General features: G+C 38.5%; 1 protein-coding gene across 1 annotated transcript in view; it reads right to left on the reverse strand.

Moving 5' to 3' along the window:
- The window catches only part of DISC1 (DISC1 scaffold protein), a 339,029-nt gene that overhangs the window by 231,419 nt on the left and 91,622 nt on the right, over window positions 1-15,988 (reverse strand). Inside the window, 2 exon segments of the mRNA XM_024209411.3 lie at window positions 9,131-9,366; window positions 12,756-12,885. Of these exon segments, the coding sequence (XP_024065179.3) occupies window positions 9,131-9,366; window positions 12,756-12,885 (366 nt within the window).

Here is a 15,988-nt window from a genome sequence, read left to right on the forward strand (position 1 = left end):
ATTTATAAATTGTACAGTCAATTGCTTTGAACTTTGGTTCTTTATGAAATATATTCAAAAGACCAAATGACCAAGGTCATTCAGGTTTATAGCTATAAGCCAATGATAATATAGGACAGGAAAAAGGTTCTATATATGGGGATATACCTATCTCATAGAACTGAAGTCCAGCCCCCAGCCTTCACTAGCAGGGCCAAGGACTGATTTTTGCCCCAGATCCCTAAGTGGCCCCCCTCAAGGATTGAACTCACAACCCTGGGTTTAGCAGGCCAATGCTCAAACCACTGAGCTATCCCTCCCCCAGTCTCCAGGAAGCTGTTTTATACAGCAATATTACATTCACCTTACACAGAAGGTGTGCTCCCAAAGTTACACACCTAAAGCCTCTTTTTATACCCAACCTGTTTACAATTACAAGGTACTGTATACATCATCTGAAACTACATTAACCAACCAGCTTTCTACCTTGTTTTCCTGGTACCGTGGTGTACCCCTTATCTCTTGTTCTGAACAAATACATTTCAAATATCAAGGGGCATGAAGGCAAATCCTAGGTTTGTACTAGGGTAGAACAATCATTCATCTTGTCCTCCCCTACCAGCTGATATGGTAAAATAATCATATGTCCTGATCCTGACAACTTTATTATCGACTTAAGCCAAAGCTTACTTTAGCTCATGCAAGGTACTATGGGATACTTAGCATCAGAGAATGGGATTATAAGTAAAGGTATAGGCCAATTTAGGCTATATAACTGCTATAATATTTGTGCTCAATGCTATTTGTGATTAATGCATACTAATATATATATAGCAGATAATATATATTATTACTTTGAGAGAGAGAGAGAGAGAGAGAGACACAGACAGACAAGCTAGCCAGCATATATTAGTCAACAGACCCCCAAATGCTATTATGTAACTAATCATGGGGATGGGGTGGGTTAAAAATGGATAAAGCTTCAATTTGCTTAGCTGTCTTCTGGTCCATCTAGTCTCCATGGTTTGTTCCATAAAGGCGAAAGAGCCTCTCTTGAAAATATGTAGAAAGAATAAAAATATATCTTTAGATTATTCTGTTTTTGTCCAAATGGATATAACTTCCTAACTGTTGGGTAAAAATGCAAGGGTGGCAAGGTCAGGTGAGACTGCAAGACTCCAGAGGAGGCAACTGTAAGATGTCATGAACAGTTTGGTTTGTAACGACTACCATCTTCTTGCCCTTCCATGCACAGACCTCTCCAAACAAACAAAAACACTGGTACATGCCTTATCTCCTGCCGCAAAAACTGATTGCTGCTACAAAGCTGCACTTCTATCCCACTCCTCACACTTGCACCTCCCATACATACTGCCTCTACCTCCACACAGGGTGAATAAGTAGATCAATAAGCCCAAAAGTGTAGAGTGTATTTATATACATATATATTTACAGAAATACCAGGGAAAAGATAACACTAGAAAAACCTACAACATGTGCAGCATATTATCTGACAAACAGAAATCCTTTCAAAATGGTAAGGTATAGTTAACTCTACATTCTCCATAACTACAGCTCTTTAAAACTGACATTTTGGCTTAAATGCAGATGCGACCAGAAATGACTGAACCCAGATTTCCAGGCTGCCTTCCATGTGCCCTGCTAACTGAACCAACAGGTCAACAAGTTTTCTGCTGTAAAACAAACTGTGTGTACAGCAGAATCCCCTAATGATACCATATGTATGTACAGTGCAGTCTGAATGGCAAATCTATTTTTCATATTGTTAAACATATTGAGCAACCATGTTTTTCTTTCTTCTCCTCTCCCTCCTTTCTCAAATAAATCAATCTTTCTAAAAAACAAGATCCTTTGACTCAATCCAGTTTTGTCCTCAACTGAGATTGCTGAATGGTTCAACAATATTCCAACTAATAACGTTTTCACCCTCTGAGCATTTGCACTTCACTTTGAATTAATCTTTGTCAGATAAGCCCCAGGCAACATTACAGCAGAGTGGACTGGTTAAACTAAACTTCAAGTTCAGTTCCTGGAGCCCCTGGCCATGTCAGTACTGCAATAACTAATCCAGAGAATAGAGAATTTCCGTATCTTCGAAAGATCACATACACACTGTGGAACTAATTTCTACCAATTAACGTTTGGGATGTGGCAAGGGTGGAAAGGAAGGCAGAGTGTTTCAAGTGTGTTGAAGGATATTTAATTGAATTTCTGTCTTGAATGGCATTCAGCTTCACAGACAGTCAGTGCGGTGAAATCCATTTTGGGGATAATGTGCTGCAGAGTCACACGCCCAGTCTCACCTGTAGATGTGGGTAAAAATCATGCGAGGCAAAATACTAAATCAAACTGTGAAACAGAACACAAAACAAAAGTGAAACCGACTTTCTTCATTTTCATTGCCCAACAGAGAAACGCAACAAAGTAAACAAAGAGTACGGTGTCAAATGAACTGAATATTTAAAATTCTTTCACTTAATAATCTGTGATTATAAATTACATAAAGAATTTTTCTTTGTTTACAACATATAGTTTTTAAATTGACAGTATCCCCTCTGTGTGTGGTCACCCGTCACAAGGTATTCAATGAGCTTCAAAACACAGACCCATCTTTCTTTGACTATTTCCAAAATGTCTCCTTGAGATGAGAAAGAAGTATGTTGTGAAGTGTGGAGCTGAGAACACCTGTGTTCCAATCCTAGCTCTGCCACAGCCTCACTGTATGACATTGGGCAAGTGACTTGCCTCTTTGTACTTCAATTTCCTCATAAGTAAAATATAGATAGCAATACTTAGGCCCCTCACAAAGTTGTTATACAGAGTAGTTTGGGGCCCTGGCTTCATGGCCAAAAAGGCCATGTTTTTCAATCATGTTAGCTCAATCAAAACAGCTTACCACAACTGAAAGCATCATCAAGATGCAAGCTAACATATTTGAAGTCACATCAGGTGCCCATGTTTTAGCATAGCATTCCCCCCGTCCCCCGAGACAGGGCCCAAAGTAGTGTATATAAAATGCTTTGAGCATGAAAAGAGCAATGTAAGTGCTAAGTATTACAGTTATATACTGTAAAGCCTTTGTTTTCAAATAACCCACCACATAGAAAAGATGAACAAGAAAAAACAAAGGTGCATTAGTAAGCTTGAAAAGAATGTTTGAAAAGAAAATTGTTTATCTTGGAACAACACTCAATCCACATTACAATAAATAGACATTAAATATTTTGTACTCTAGCTTTTGTGCAATTAGTCTCCCTCTAAGAGTTTTTTCCTTGTTCTCCAAAGTTTGCTTTATTATGTTCCTATTGTATAATTAATAACATTTAGACCAAAGGAAAGGAAAATAAATTTTATTTTTACAGTCAATTGTGAGTTGCTGAATGAATTTAATTACACTACACATTGTTTTAAGGGATACTTGATAGCAGCTTGCATTATTCTATTGCTGAATGTGATTTATGGATAAAATAAATAAGGAAAGGGCACTTTACAGCAACACTTTACTGGCTGGCAGGATACAGTTATTAGAACAGATACACAATATCTGCAACCTGGTACCCAGCCAGCTGGCCTTCAAACCCATCAGTGCTGAATGAGGCTCAGCTGTAAGCGTCAGCACTGTAGTTCATATGCATAGATTCATTTGAATAACAGTAAGTGGTTGAAGTTTGATTCATTGATCATACAAATAGCGCTGAACTATCTTTAAAAGAATTTGAAATCTTTCTTTTTTATGCTTCATAAAATAAAATCCACATTACCAGCTAAATCTCTTTCACATTAGGAATAAAGAACCTCAACGGTTACAAACTCAAAACTGAACAACAGTCTACTAAACTCTGCTAATTTTGACTGGGTATTTTAACCTGTTAATTGACATGCAAATATCTTCCCCAAGGAATATCAATTCAGAATAAGTTGACTAAAAGTGAAGGACTTTTTCAGGCACATATAATTTCAAGTATGTAGAAGCAGCCTTAAATTATTATTTATGCCAGTTGCACTATTTTACAGTTGTAGCTTTTTTTAATACATTACAAAGGGGCAACAGAGCATTTACTGGACCAGGTATAGATCATTGTGACCTTGGATATGAGTGACTTTATAGTCTTAAAGAAAAACACCAATCATTTGGCACAACCTAGAAGATTGAAAATTTACCTATTATGATGAACGAACTGCATTTATTGTAGGAACATAACCCTCCCGACCCCTCGGGACACAGAAAGCCTTGAATACAGCAGAACCAGCAAGGTTCTCCTGTGGAAGCAGCAGGGAGCCCATGCTGGGAGTCTGCAATGCCTGAACACCATGCAGCACACCTCTGCAGGTGCTTTCTGCAATCCAACATAGCACATGGTTTTGGGACAGAAAAGAGACAGGGCAGGTATGGCAATCAGTGCAAATTCGCCTTCCTTTACACTGAGGGAGGACTGTGGGGAACAGCTGGAGCAAAGGCTACTTAAGCCAGAGAGAACAGTAAAGTAACTCGGAGTAAAGTAACTCGGAGAGGAGATTGCATTCCCACTCAAGCCACACAGAGGTGCCAGCACACAAAGGGGTGGATGCAGGATTTGGATCCATTATTCTTATTTATGTAGTACCATACGTCTGCATGATCTTTGTTGACACAAAATCTGACAAGTTCCTGTCCCCAAAAATCTTATAATCTAAATTAGGTAAAAAAACACCACATTGTTTTCAAGAGGGAACAGGAGGGGAAAAGAAACCATGACAGAGAAGGTATACAGCAGCAAGTTAACTGTTATGTTATTTCTGAGCCCATTACTAATGATGTTCCCCACACACATTTTTTCCCTAAAGCAGAAACATTATTTATGATGCTGGTACCATGAGACGCCATTGCAAGAGTTCCTACTTATTCATATAGTGGTATAACAATCTGCAATTATTTAGTGTATACATTTTTAAAGAACTTTCAAGATAGAACATGTCAAGTACAATTAAAATCACTTATTGACAATGTAAGAAAGAAGAAAAAGAAGATGGAATATGCTCCTGTAACCAAATCCAAAAATAACAGAAGGTACTGGAATCAAAGCATGGTCTCTGGCAACTGTTAGGCCACCAAACTGCAAGACAGTAGAGACAAATTTTCACACAGAATAAAAACAGGCACGGGAGCTACAGAACAACAAAATAATTCAAGTTACCATTGGCCACATTCTAGATTAAAATTTCAGAGATGAATCTTTCTTTGGACATTCTTCTGACAATTTTTAAAATAAATTAGCACATACAAACAGCAACACCTCATTAATATTAATAAAACCAAAACAAACCCAGTAAATGTGAAGGGTAAAAAGGAAGAGGAGATAAAAATGTATATAGGTGATCACATAGAACAGGGGTAGGCAACCTATGGCACGGGTGCCAAAGGCGGCACGCACGCTGATTTTCAGTGGCACTCACACTACCTGGGTTCTGGCCTCTGGGGAGCTCTGCATTTTAATTTAATTTTAAATGAAGCTTCTTAAACATTTTAAAAACCTTATTTACTTTACATACAACACTAGTTTAGTTATGTATTATAGACTTATAGAAAGAGACCTTCTAAAAACGTTAAAATGTATTACTGGCACACGAAACCTTAAATCAGAGTGAATAAATGAAGACTTGGCACACCACTTCTGAAAGGCTGCCAACCCCTGATTTAGAAAATAAAGTTATGATAAGCAGGATTCTTTTCTAAGGTCCTACTGGCATATAGAGACAGCGGGTAACATTTTCAAAAGAGACTTAGGAGCTTAAGTCCCATTAATATTCAATGAGACTAAGGCCAGGTCTACACTAACCCCCCAATTCGAACTAAGATACGCAACTTCAGCTACGTGAATAACGTAGCTGAAGTCGACGTACCTTAGTTCGATCTTACCGCAGTCCAGATGCGGCAGGCAGGCTCCCCCGTCGACTCCACGTACTCCTCTCGCCGAGCAGGAGTACCGGAGCCGACGGCGAGCACTTCTGGGTTCGATTTATCGCGTCCAGACAAGACGCGATAAATCGAACCCAGAAGTTCGATTGCTTGCCGCCGAACCAGCGGCAAAGTATAGACGTACCCTTAGGCTCTGAAGTGACTCAAGTCACTTTTGTAAATGGGACTTGGGCACGTTTGAAAAAGTGACCCAATATGTCTATACTCCTGTATATACATTTAGAGAAGCCACCAGGCTGTGCACCTAACAAAATTATGCATCCCAAGATGCACCTTTCTTCCTTCTCCATTGTTTGTTCCTATCACTCAGAATGTGTCTCTATTTAGGTTGGAAGCAAGCAAATCTTTTTAATCTTTGTCCGTATGGTGCCTAGCACATATTTTGAGCACGCAAGGAATAAATTATACTTACCACATTGCCAGTGCAGGGGAGAAAGTGTATGTGCTAGTAAATAAGGAGCATGTTGAAACTGATGATGATTCATTAATAGCTGAGGGAATGTAATGCTTTTTGTAAATGTGTCTTTGATCAAAACAAAAAAAGGGGAAGAATTTTAAACAACAGATAAAGAAGCAAGGTCTTGTAAAAATATCTACTGATTAGGGCTGTCGATTAATCGCAGTTAACTCACGTGATTAACTCAAAAAAATTAATGGAGATTAAAAAAAACGAATTGCGATTAATCCCACTGTTAAACAATAGGATACCAATTGAAATGTATTAAATATTTTTGGATGTTTTTCTACATTTTCAAATATATTGATTTCTACTACAACACAGAATACAAAGTGTACAGTGCTCACTTATTATTTCTATTACAAATATTTGCACTGTAAAAATGATAAACAAAAGAAATAGTATTTTTCAATTCACCTCATACAAGTACTGTAGTGCAATCTCTATCGTGAAAGTATAACTTACAAATGTAGATATTTTTTTTGTTACATAACTGCACTCAAAAACAAAACAACATAAAACTTTAAAGCCTACAAGTCCACTCAGTCCTACTTCTTGTTCAGCCAATCGCTAAGACAAATAAGTTTGTTTACATTTACGGGAGATACTGCTGCCTGCTTCTTATTTACAATGTCACCTGAAAGTGAGAACAGGTGTTCGCATGGCACTTTTGTAGCTGGCGTTGCAAGGTATTTACATGCCAGATATGCTAAACATTCATATGCCCCTTCATACTTCTGCCACCATTCCGGAGAACATGCTTCCATGCTGATGATGTTTGTTAAAAAAATAGTGCGTTAATTAAATTTGTGTCTGAACTCTCTGAGGGAGAATTGTATGTCCCCTGCTCTGTTTTATCCACATTCTGCCATATATTTCATGTTATAGCAGTCTCTGATGATGACCCAGCACGTTGTTTGATTTACGAACACTGTCACTGCAGATTTGACAAAATGCAAAGAAAGTACCAACGTGAGATTTCTAAAAATAGCTACAGCACTCGACCCAAGGTTTAAGAATCTGAAGTGCCGTCCAAAATCTGAGAGGGACGAGCTATGGAGCATACTTTCAGAAGTCTTAAAAGAGCAACACTCAGATGCGGAAACTACAGAACCCAAACCACCAAAAAAGAAAATCAACCTTCTGCTGGTGGCATCTGACTCAGATGATGAAAATGAGCATGCATTGGTCTGCTCTGCTTTGGATCATTATCGAGCAGAACCCGTCGTCATCAGCATGGACGCATATCCTCTGGAATGATGGTTGAAGCATGAAGGGACATATGAATCTTTAGCGCATCTGGCACGTAAATATCTTGTGACGCCAGTTACAACAGTGCCATGCGAACGCCTGTTCTCACTTTCAGGTGACATTGTAAACAAGAAGCGGACAGCATTATCTTCTGCAATGTAACCAAACTTGTTTGTCTGAGCGATTGGCTAAAGTAGGACTGAGTGGACTTGTAGGCTCTAAAGTTTCACATTATTTTATTTTTGAAGAGGTTTTTTTTGTACATAATTCGACATTTGTAAGTTCAACTTTCATGATAAAGAGATTGCACGGCAGTATTTATATTAGGTGAATTGAAAATACTATTTCTTTTGTTTTTTACAGTGCAAATATTTGTAAAAAAAACTAAATATAAAGTGAGCCCTGTATTTTATTATTATTTAATAGTGCGATTAATCGTGTGATTAATCGCGATGAATTTTTTTAATCGTGCGATTAATCGCAATTACTTTTTTTAATTGCTTGACAGCCCTACTATTGATAAAGAGCGGCTATATCAATCCTTGGAAACTCTGACCATGTGTAAAGCAACTTGATCAGATTATATAATTCCAAGTGTATTAGGGTTAGCTAATGAATTTATTATTATATCCAAAAAACTACATTGAAAGAATGTTAAGGTTAAAAAGTCAAGCACTCAAATGCTAGGAAATGCCAGAATTAAGGATGCCTGTTCAGCTGGCCAGCCCCGCCCCCCCAAAAGTGGGCAGTTCTAATAGTGCAACGGGTGTGACAAGGAAGCCTTGGAGAGATGCTAATTCAGCCTCTGCAGGTGGCCACAAATTAAAGCTGTCATCCCCTGGTAGAACCCCCAGAAAGGATGTTCATGAAAGCCATTACCAGAACAAGACTAAGGAAGGAAGGAAGGAGAAGGGTTACTAAACTCCGTTTGAGCAGTTGAGTATTAATGAATTTGGAAAAACAATTTCAACATTTATCTGTACAACACAAGGCACAGTCAGAATATCAATAACAACAACAATAATAATAAGCACTATTGCAAATCCAAAACATTTTGTACTGATAAATGTGAAACTGAACCAGGTATAAACAAAAAGTGTTTATTGTCCAAGCTGAGCAAAATGCAAAGAATAGACAATTTGTAACAGTAAGAAGCAAATAAGTTTATTCAGTCTGAAAGATGTATGAAAATAATCGGTGTTATTAAAAACAGTGCTTTAAAAAAAAAGAATTTTTTTCCTGACACTGTCCCTTTAAAGTTTATATTGCAAGCACAAGGCTTCTTTTTTCTATCTACATATTTTTGATTATCTGGCTTATTTTTTTATATACATTCCTCTGAGTCAGGTAACCTTTGAGCAGCATGAAGGAAAACAAATGGCAGCTGATGCAATGGTTCAGCAGTATGGATTCAACATGTCATTGAAAATACAGTATAATGGAAAATAATTAAAATGCATAAATACCTCTTGATGGTTTCAGGGAGATCCAAACTAAATGGAATTTGATATGACAATGCTAACGTGTCATCTAAGGCCTTGCTTATTTCCTGTAGCTCTCTCAAAGATACACAGCTAAGCAAGGCAGTCAACTCGCAGTCCTGCGACTGAATAAGCCTATCTTGCTCTTCAATGTCTCCTCTTAATTGTTCATCTTTTGCTTCTAGCACAGCCAGCCTTGCTCTGAGGTCTTCAATTTCTTTCTGTATGGAGTAGAGGCCAAAGTGTATTCATTAACCTTGTTAAGGAAAACAACTCTGCTGCTAATAAAATGCAGTATATTATAGGCAGTGCAGATGACAGTCTATAGTTAAAGGTGCCAAGCACTTTCCATTATAAGACTTTTATAAGGAACTGAAAATACTTTGCCAAACTTTGACCGTTTGGTCTGAAATTTTCCATAAACCCTGGGTGTCTGCCTGAGGCTGAATTTTTTGGAAATTTTCAGCAAAACCAGTTTCACTGTTTCTCAGCACAAAGTTAGGGGAAAATACATTGTTTTACCTGTGTTAATAATTTCTTATAGACATTTTATTGAGATGCTCTAACACTCCATGCTCTGGAGCAGGCACTTGAAACTTGGCTGGAGGTCAGCCCTCTGTCAGAGATATGCCTTTTGCCATCCCTGTGAAAATCTGCTGAAATCTGGCCAAGTTATGGACCTATGAAAATTCTCAGTTTGCACATGCTCAGTAGAGACTTGTTAGAGTTTGGCAGCTAAATTCTCTGAAGATTCCATCTAGACTAAGCATTCCATCTACATCAGTGCTGGGCTGCAGCAGCTGAGCAAGACTTTCCCTGCAATTGCTCCTCCCATCTGCCAATGTGGTGTCAGGCAGAGGAAGAGAAAGAAGGGAGACTCTGTCTCCTGTGCATCAATACTCCACAATTTTTAAGTTTGTAAAAAACATAAGTAACTTTAAAAACCCTACATTAATAAAACATTACAAGGTTGCAAAGTCAAGCACTCTTGTCCAAACTTAATTCAGCCCTTTGTGCATTATCATAGTCTTTAATGACATGATAACGCATTAATTCTCAATAGGACTCCTGTGTCATTTTGTGCACAGGATGGATGGTGCTCTGGGAAGGAATCAGGGCTGTGCAGTTAATGAGGCTGTTGACTTAGCACCACTGCCTCATTTGTTGCAGAAGTCGGAAGGTGGGTAGCGAGCAAGGCAGAGGATTGCACAGAAGAGAAAGAATGATCTCATTGTCTAGACAGCTGAATTCTATCCTTGCCTGTGCCACACAGTTTCTCATTTTCTGGGTGTCTAACACCTGGGGGCTCTGATTTGTAGAAATGGTAAGTGCTCATAACTGCAAACAAAGTCAATTATAGCTGTGCTTTGAACACATTAAGTGTTATAAAATGATGCATTCTCTGTAAAATCAGGCCCTAAGCATCTCAAAATGGGCACTGAAAATTAATGTGTATTTTGACATTAATTAAATGTGTCTTAATTCTCAATCTGTAAAATGGGAATAATACTGCCTTTCCTCCTAGGGGTGCTATGCAGATAAATTCTTTAATGTTTGTGGAGCACTCATACTCTAATGATGAGCACCATAGAAAAACCCATGAGGAAATTAATAATTCTGTATTCAGAGCAGGGTTTGAATAGTGTGTTGGGGCTACACATTGAAGGATAATGAGGATAAAATGGAACATTGAATAGCTGTTCATTCAGTAAGCACTGTTGAGCCTGTGCACTGATTGAGGCCAGGGTCCTGTCAAAAACATAGTATGTGATCACATAATTAAAGATTGTGTCATAATGCATATACACAAGAGGGCTGAATTAAGGATGCAGAGGTAACCTAATTTCCTAATTTCTGAGAGCTTGACTTTGCAACCTTAACATTCTTTTAATGTAGTTTTTTGTATATAATTTAAATGTTAACAATATTCAGAAGGGCAGTAATGCTCACTTTGTAAAAGGCATATTTTAAAGTTTGCCAGATAGTAAAAATTATTCCAACTTTATATTTGTATTACTTAGCATAAGAAGAAACAGTTCTTGCACATTAAAGGACCAAATTAGCTCAAAGAATTCAACTTACTGCAATGTTGCACAGTAGATGCATCAATTATTTTCTTTTTTCTTAGAAGTAGCAACAAGAGAACAGAGCAGCTGATGTTTCATCCCACAGGCATTTGTCAAGGAGATAACAAAGGTCAGCAGGCCAAAAACATCAGTTTTGTTTCTGTGAGTCTCAAATCAGGTTTTTAGTGTGCACAAAGAACATTTCCTTCTCTGTACTACTGGTCTGGGAATACTGCCAGAATTTTAGTTAGCCTCACTTAATACAAAGCCCTCCTCATTCTTTGAAAATGTACTAACTGTAATGAGTGCAGTAAGAGACTTATAAGGGAATGTACAGGAAGATGAACAGAACTGGTTTTATAATACAGTTTTCATATTCAAGGTATCATAAAATATTGTACACTACAATTAATTAGATATTGATATTGCAGAGCCTGCATAAGCAAAAGAGAAAGCTACTCTACACTTAAGAATAGTTCACATGCATTCTTGGGGGACTGAAACCTATTTTTTTCAGAATGGACATTTTGGCTAGTAAACTGCAGTTATCTCCTGCGCTTTTCCAGAAGTGTCATGGGATCTTTAATGTGCTCTTGGGCAGCCACGCGAGATAACAGAAAGGACCTTAATTTAGCACTATCTAAGAAATTCTGTTTCTTTAATTTATATGCTTCTCACCTCACCTCTTCCTACCACGGGACACACTGAACAAAATTATAAACAAGGAGCCCTGAAGTAAAGATCAGAAGAGTATGGCTGCAAGCCTCTAGTTAGCCCTCCAGGATAATTCATTCTGCAGTGTAATCACTAAAATTGATCAGGAATATTACAGAAAAGAGGGTTTCATTCTTAGGCAATAAGGAATAGAGCCTTTTGGGTGGTGGGGTTATGAAGAAAGGATCTAACCTATAGTTGAAGAGTTTGCAATTATTTTTACACAAACATTACAGCAGCAGCCATTTAAACAGTTAACATTTGTAACCATTACCACACAGATGCTTCCTATTCTAAATGGAGAGGGAGACCATGGTAATCTCAAGTATCAGTGCATAGTTACTATTGGCAAATGCTGACTTTTTAATGAATCACTGTGTCCTTACAAAATGTACGGATCATCTTTCATGAACAAAAGCTGGCAAATCACATACTGATAATCAAATCTGAAAAGAAGTGACTAGGAGATTGTATTCTTCAAAACTCTCTTTTTGTCTTCATATAAAAACTTCTAAAGATCAGTGAAGCATAGAGAAAGCAAATCAGACCTGTGAACATAAAGAGTATACTTAAAAGATAATGAGGAAAGCTAAAGCATGCACATGAGCAACTGAGCCTTCAACTCCTCCTTGTCTGTAATGAGATTCACACTACCCCGGCCAGTCATCACTGAGATAATCAGCTGGACTACAGCCAAGTCTCTAATTGCTGCACAGAAGCAGTATGCTATACTATCAGTTTGTTTAATTCAGCAAGAACGCCTACAAGCTACATTCCCCCCCCCCCTCCCCCACTAGTGGTTTTTGCCACGACTTTACTTTTCTTCTTACCTGCAACCATTGCTTTTCTTGAAGAAGCTGGTTTCTTTTTGTGGTTGAAACCTGCATCCTCTTTTGGTAAGCAGGACTCAAAAGCTTTTGCTCATTTTTTTGCCAGAGCTGTGCTTCTTCACTTTCAACCCTTTAAAAATGACAAACATTTATATTTAATGCGACTATTGGGTACTCAGTTCTGGAAGATTGAAAGGAAATGTACCGTGCCACCCTAGGAGTTGTGATGGCCCATCATCAAAACAGTGTCTTAATCTTTAAAACAACATTATTTAAGAAACTAGAGTGCTTTTTCCTTTACATATTCCCCTTATTTTATCAAACACTGACTCTGTTTTTACAGCATCTCAAAGGAAAGAGGAAGAAGATGACTTGTATAGCTTCAGGCTTCCCCCAGCTATTTTATTTTTCAGCATATTCACTCATCACTGTCTTGGATGAATGGCTAAGGAATGCAATTTTCCATCACCATTGAGAAAAATCTTCAGAAATGAAATTTAGAAATTATCTGGAGCCGTTTCTGAGGCTTCTGTCAGCTTTTGGAGATCACACTAGAGATCAGCCAGAGTCTGTGCTATATGATGCCAACTTTGGCCCCTCTCCTATACAGAAAGCTCTTTCAAATTTACAGTCAGTGGGACTCTTCACAGTAGTAAGCACTATGCTCAGTAAGAAATGTTTGTATGATTGGGCCCTAAGGTAATCAATACAGTACATTAAGTGCCAAATTTATAATGGCACTTAATGTACTGCAAATACAGTACATTATGAACCTGCAAATAGTGCAGACATGTTTTCTTATGTATTTCCCTATATTTGTGCAAGCAAACGAGTAATAGCATTTCTCTGTCCATTTATGCATACAAGTATATGTGGGTTTTCCATAAATATTACAGGTGCATTTTTAACATCTCACTGAAAAACTGTGGTCCCAAATAAATACATCTGTCAAGGACAAATTTTCAAACATGACTTCTTAAGATAAGCCTGCAAAATTTACTTAGATATCTGTTATACATAATAAATATACAATTAATTTGACTGCATGCATAAATGAGTATCTTGCACACAGAAAAGGCAAATCATATCCATTTTGCAGACACATCTCAGATGCAACAGCAGCAAATTCACATGGCTATGTTGCTGCCATGATTGCATGTAGAATGGACTTCCATCTTGAATGGCCTCTTGTAAATCCTCCTTCAGCAATAGTCAGCATGGGAGATTTTAGGCTTACATCCTTCAGAAATGCATCTTCCAACCTCATTGATAGTCGGCCTCATGCTCTACTTCCTTCTGTAAAAGCACACCTTCTTCTGCACACTGGACATGACCCCACTTTTGCAGTCATCTTGTTCTGAACTGGTGCAAAACTAGAGCTTGCCAGATTCATCTAAGGGTTTCCTTGTTTGTGATAAACCATTGGATGTTAAGAATATGCTGTAACTTTGACACTGAAAACTGTTTAGTTTCCTTCCTCAGCTGTTTTAACAGCATTGTTTCTGCTGCATATAGCACAGTTGTCATCACTACCACGTTGAACAACTGTATCGTAGTTATCACACATACATCCTGCTGCCCAAACAGCCTTTGAAGACACTGAAATGCCACTGACACAAAACTGATCTGATGTGCGACTTCTTCGGATATAGAACATCCTGTTGTCAATTGACTATCCAGAAAACTATTCACCCATTCAACATCATTGCCATCTACATGCAGCGCCTGTAGGTTGTTCATTTCCATTTTATAGCTTTGGTTTTATCACCATTGATCTTAAGTCCACAGATTTTGCAGTTTTCCACAGCAATTCCAGCACTAGCTGTAGTTGGTCTGTAGTTTTTTCCAAGTAAAGAAACATGATCCTCTAAGGATGAATATTTAAACTTCATACCTCCTACTTTGGCTTCAATCACCTTTATCATCACATAGTCTATTTGAACATTAAATAATGTAGGTGAAAGAATGCATCCCTGGTGTACTCCTTTTTCTACTTAAACTAATCTATAATATAACCGAAGATCCTCACACAGCTAAAAGTACTGTGGTAGTTTCTTCCCTAGGCACACCAAGTCCTGAGGCACCCCAAATTGGCATAATAGTATCCACAGTACTGATCAATGCACTAAGTCAAAAGCAGCTGCAAAGTCTATAAACACAGTGTTAACTTTCTTTTGTCACTCTATTTGTTTTTCAGTAATATTCTACAGAGCATATTGTCACAGAGTTTGGGGGAAACAAGGCCCTGCACCCCCAGCTTCCTGCGATTCACCATGACTCTCAGCCAGCCAGTAAAACAGAAGGTTTATTTAGACGACAGGAACACAGTCCAAGACAGGTCTTGCAGGTACAGACAACAGAACTCCCTCAGCCAGGTCCATCTTGGGGGGCTAGGGAGGCCAGAGCCCTGTCTGGGCTCCCCTCCATTTTCCCAGCCAGCTCCAAACTGACAACTCTCCAGCCCCTCCTCTCGCCTTTTGCTCTTTCCCGGGCCAGGAGGTCACTTGATCTCTTTGTTCTCCAACACCTTCAGTTGGCACCTTTGCAGAGGAGGGGCCCATGCCATCAGTTGCCAGGAGACAGGGTGTCGGCCATTCTCTGTGCAGGCACCATCGCACTGGCCCTCTCGGGCTCTGCAACAATCACACCCCCTTATCCCACCACCTAGATACTTAAGAACTGCATAGGGGAAACTGAGGCACCCACACAGCACTCAGAGAAAACATTAAGAACATTCTCACTTTGTCACACATATATAGCATGGATCTTAGATTGACTTGTATGGAAACCACACTGGTTGTCTCTTTTTTTTGGCTGACACAATATATCAGTTAGTTCAGTAGTAAGACCATGAACACCTTCCCTGGGACTAACAGCAGCATTATTTCCCTACAGTTTGAACAAACTGATGACCCCTTTTTTTTTTTTTTTTTTAAATGATGGCAGCCCCTTTTCCAATCTTCTGGAATGCACCCAGTTTCCCAAACTCTAAAGACAACTCTATGAAGCTAGTGAACTAAATCCAGGCCACCAAACTTTAGCAGATCTGATGGAATATTGTCAAAACAAGGTGCTTTATCATTTTATAATTGTTTGACTGAAAGCATCACTTCCTCTCACATCACCAGCTTGTTTTTTGCTGGATTCATTTTTGAATTAAGTTGTTTACATCTTGGTGGGGATCTGTTTGAGCAGGGGGTTGGACTAGATGACCTCCTGAGGTCCCTTCCAAC

Source organism: Terrapene carolina, unplaced genomic scaffold, assembly GCF_002925995.2.
Source record: "Terrapene carolina triunguis isolate 2854851 unplaced genomic scaffold, T_m_triunguis-2.0 Scaffold85, whole genome shotgun sequence".
In the NCBI taxonomy this organism is placed as follows: domain Eukaryota; kingdom Metazoa; phylum Chordata; order Testudines; family Emydidae; genus Terrapene; species Terrapene triunguis.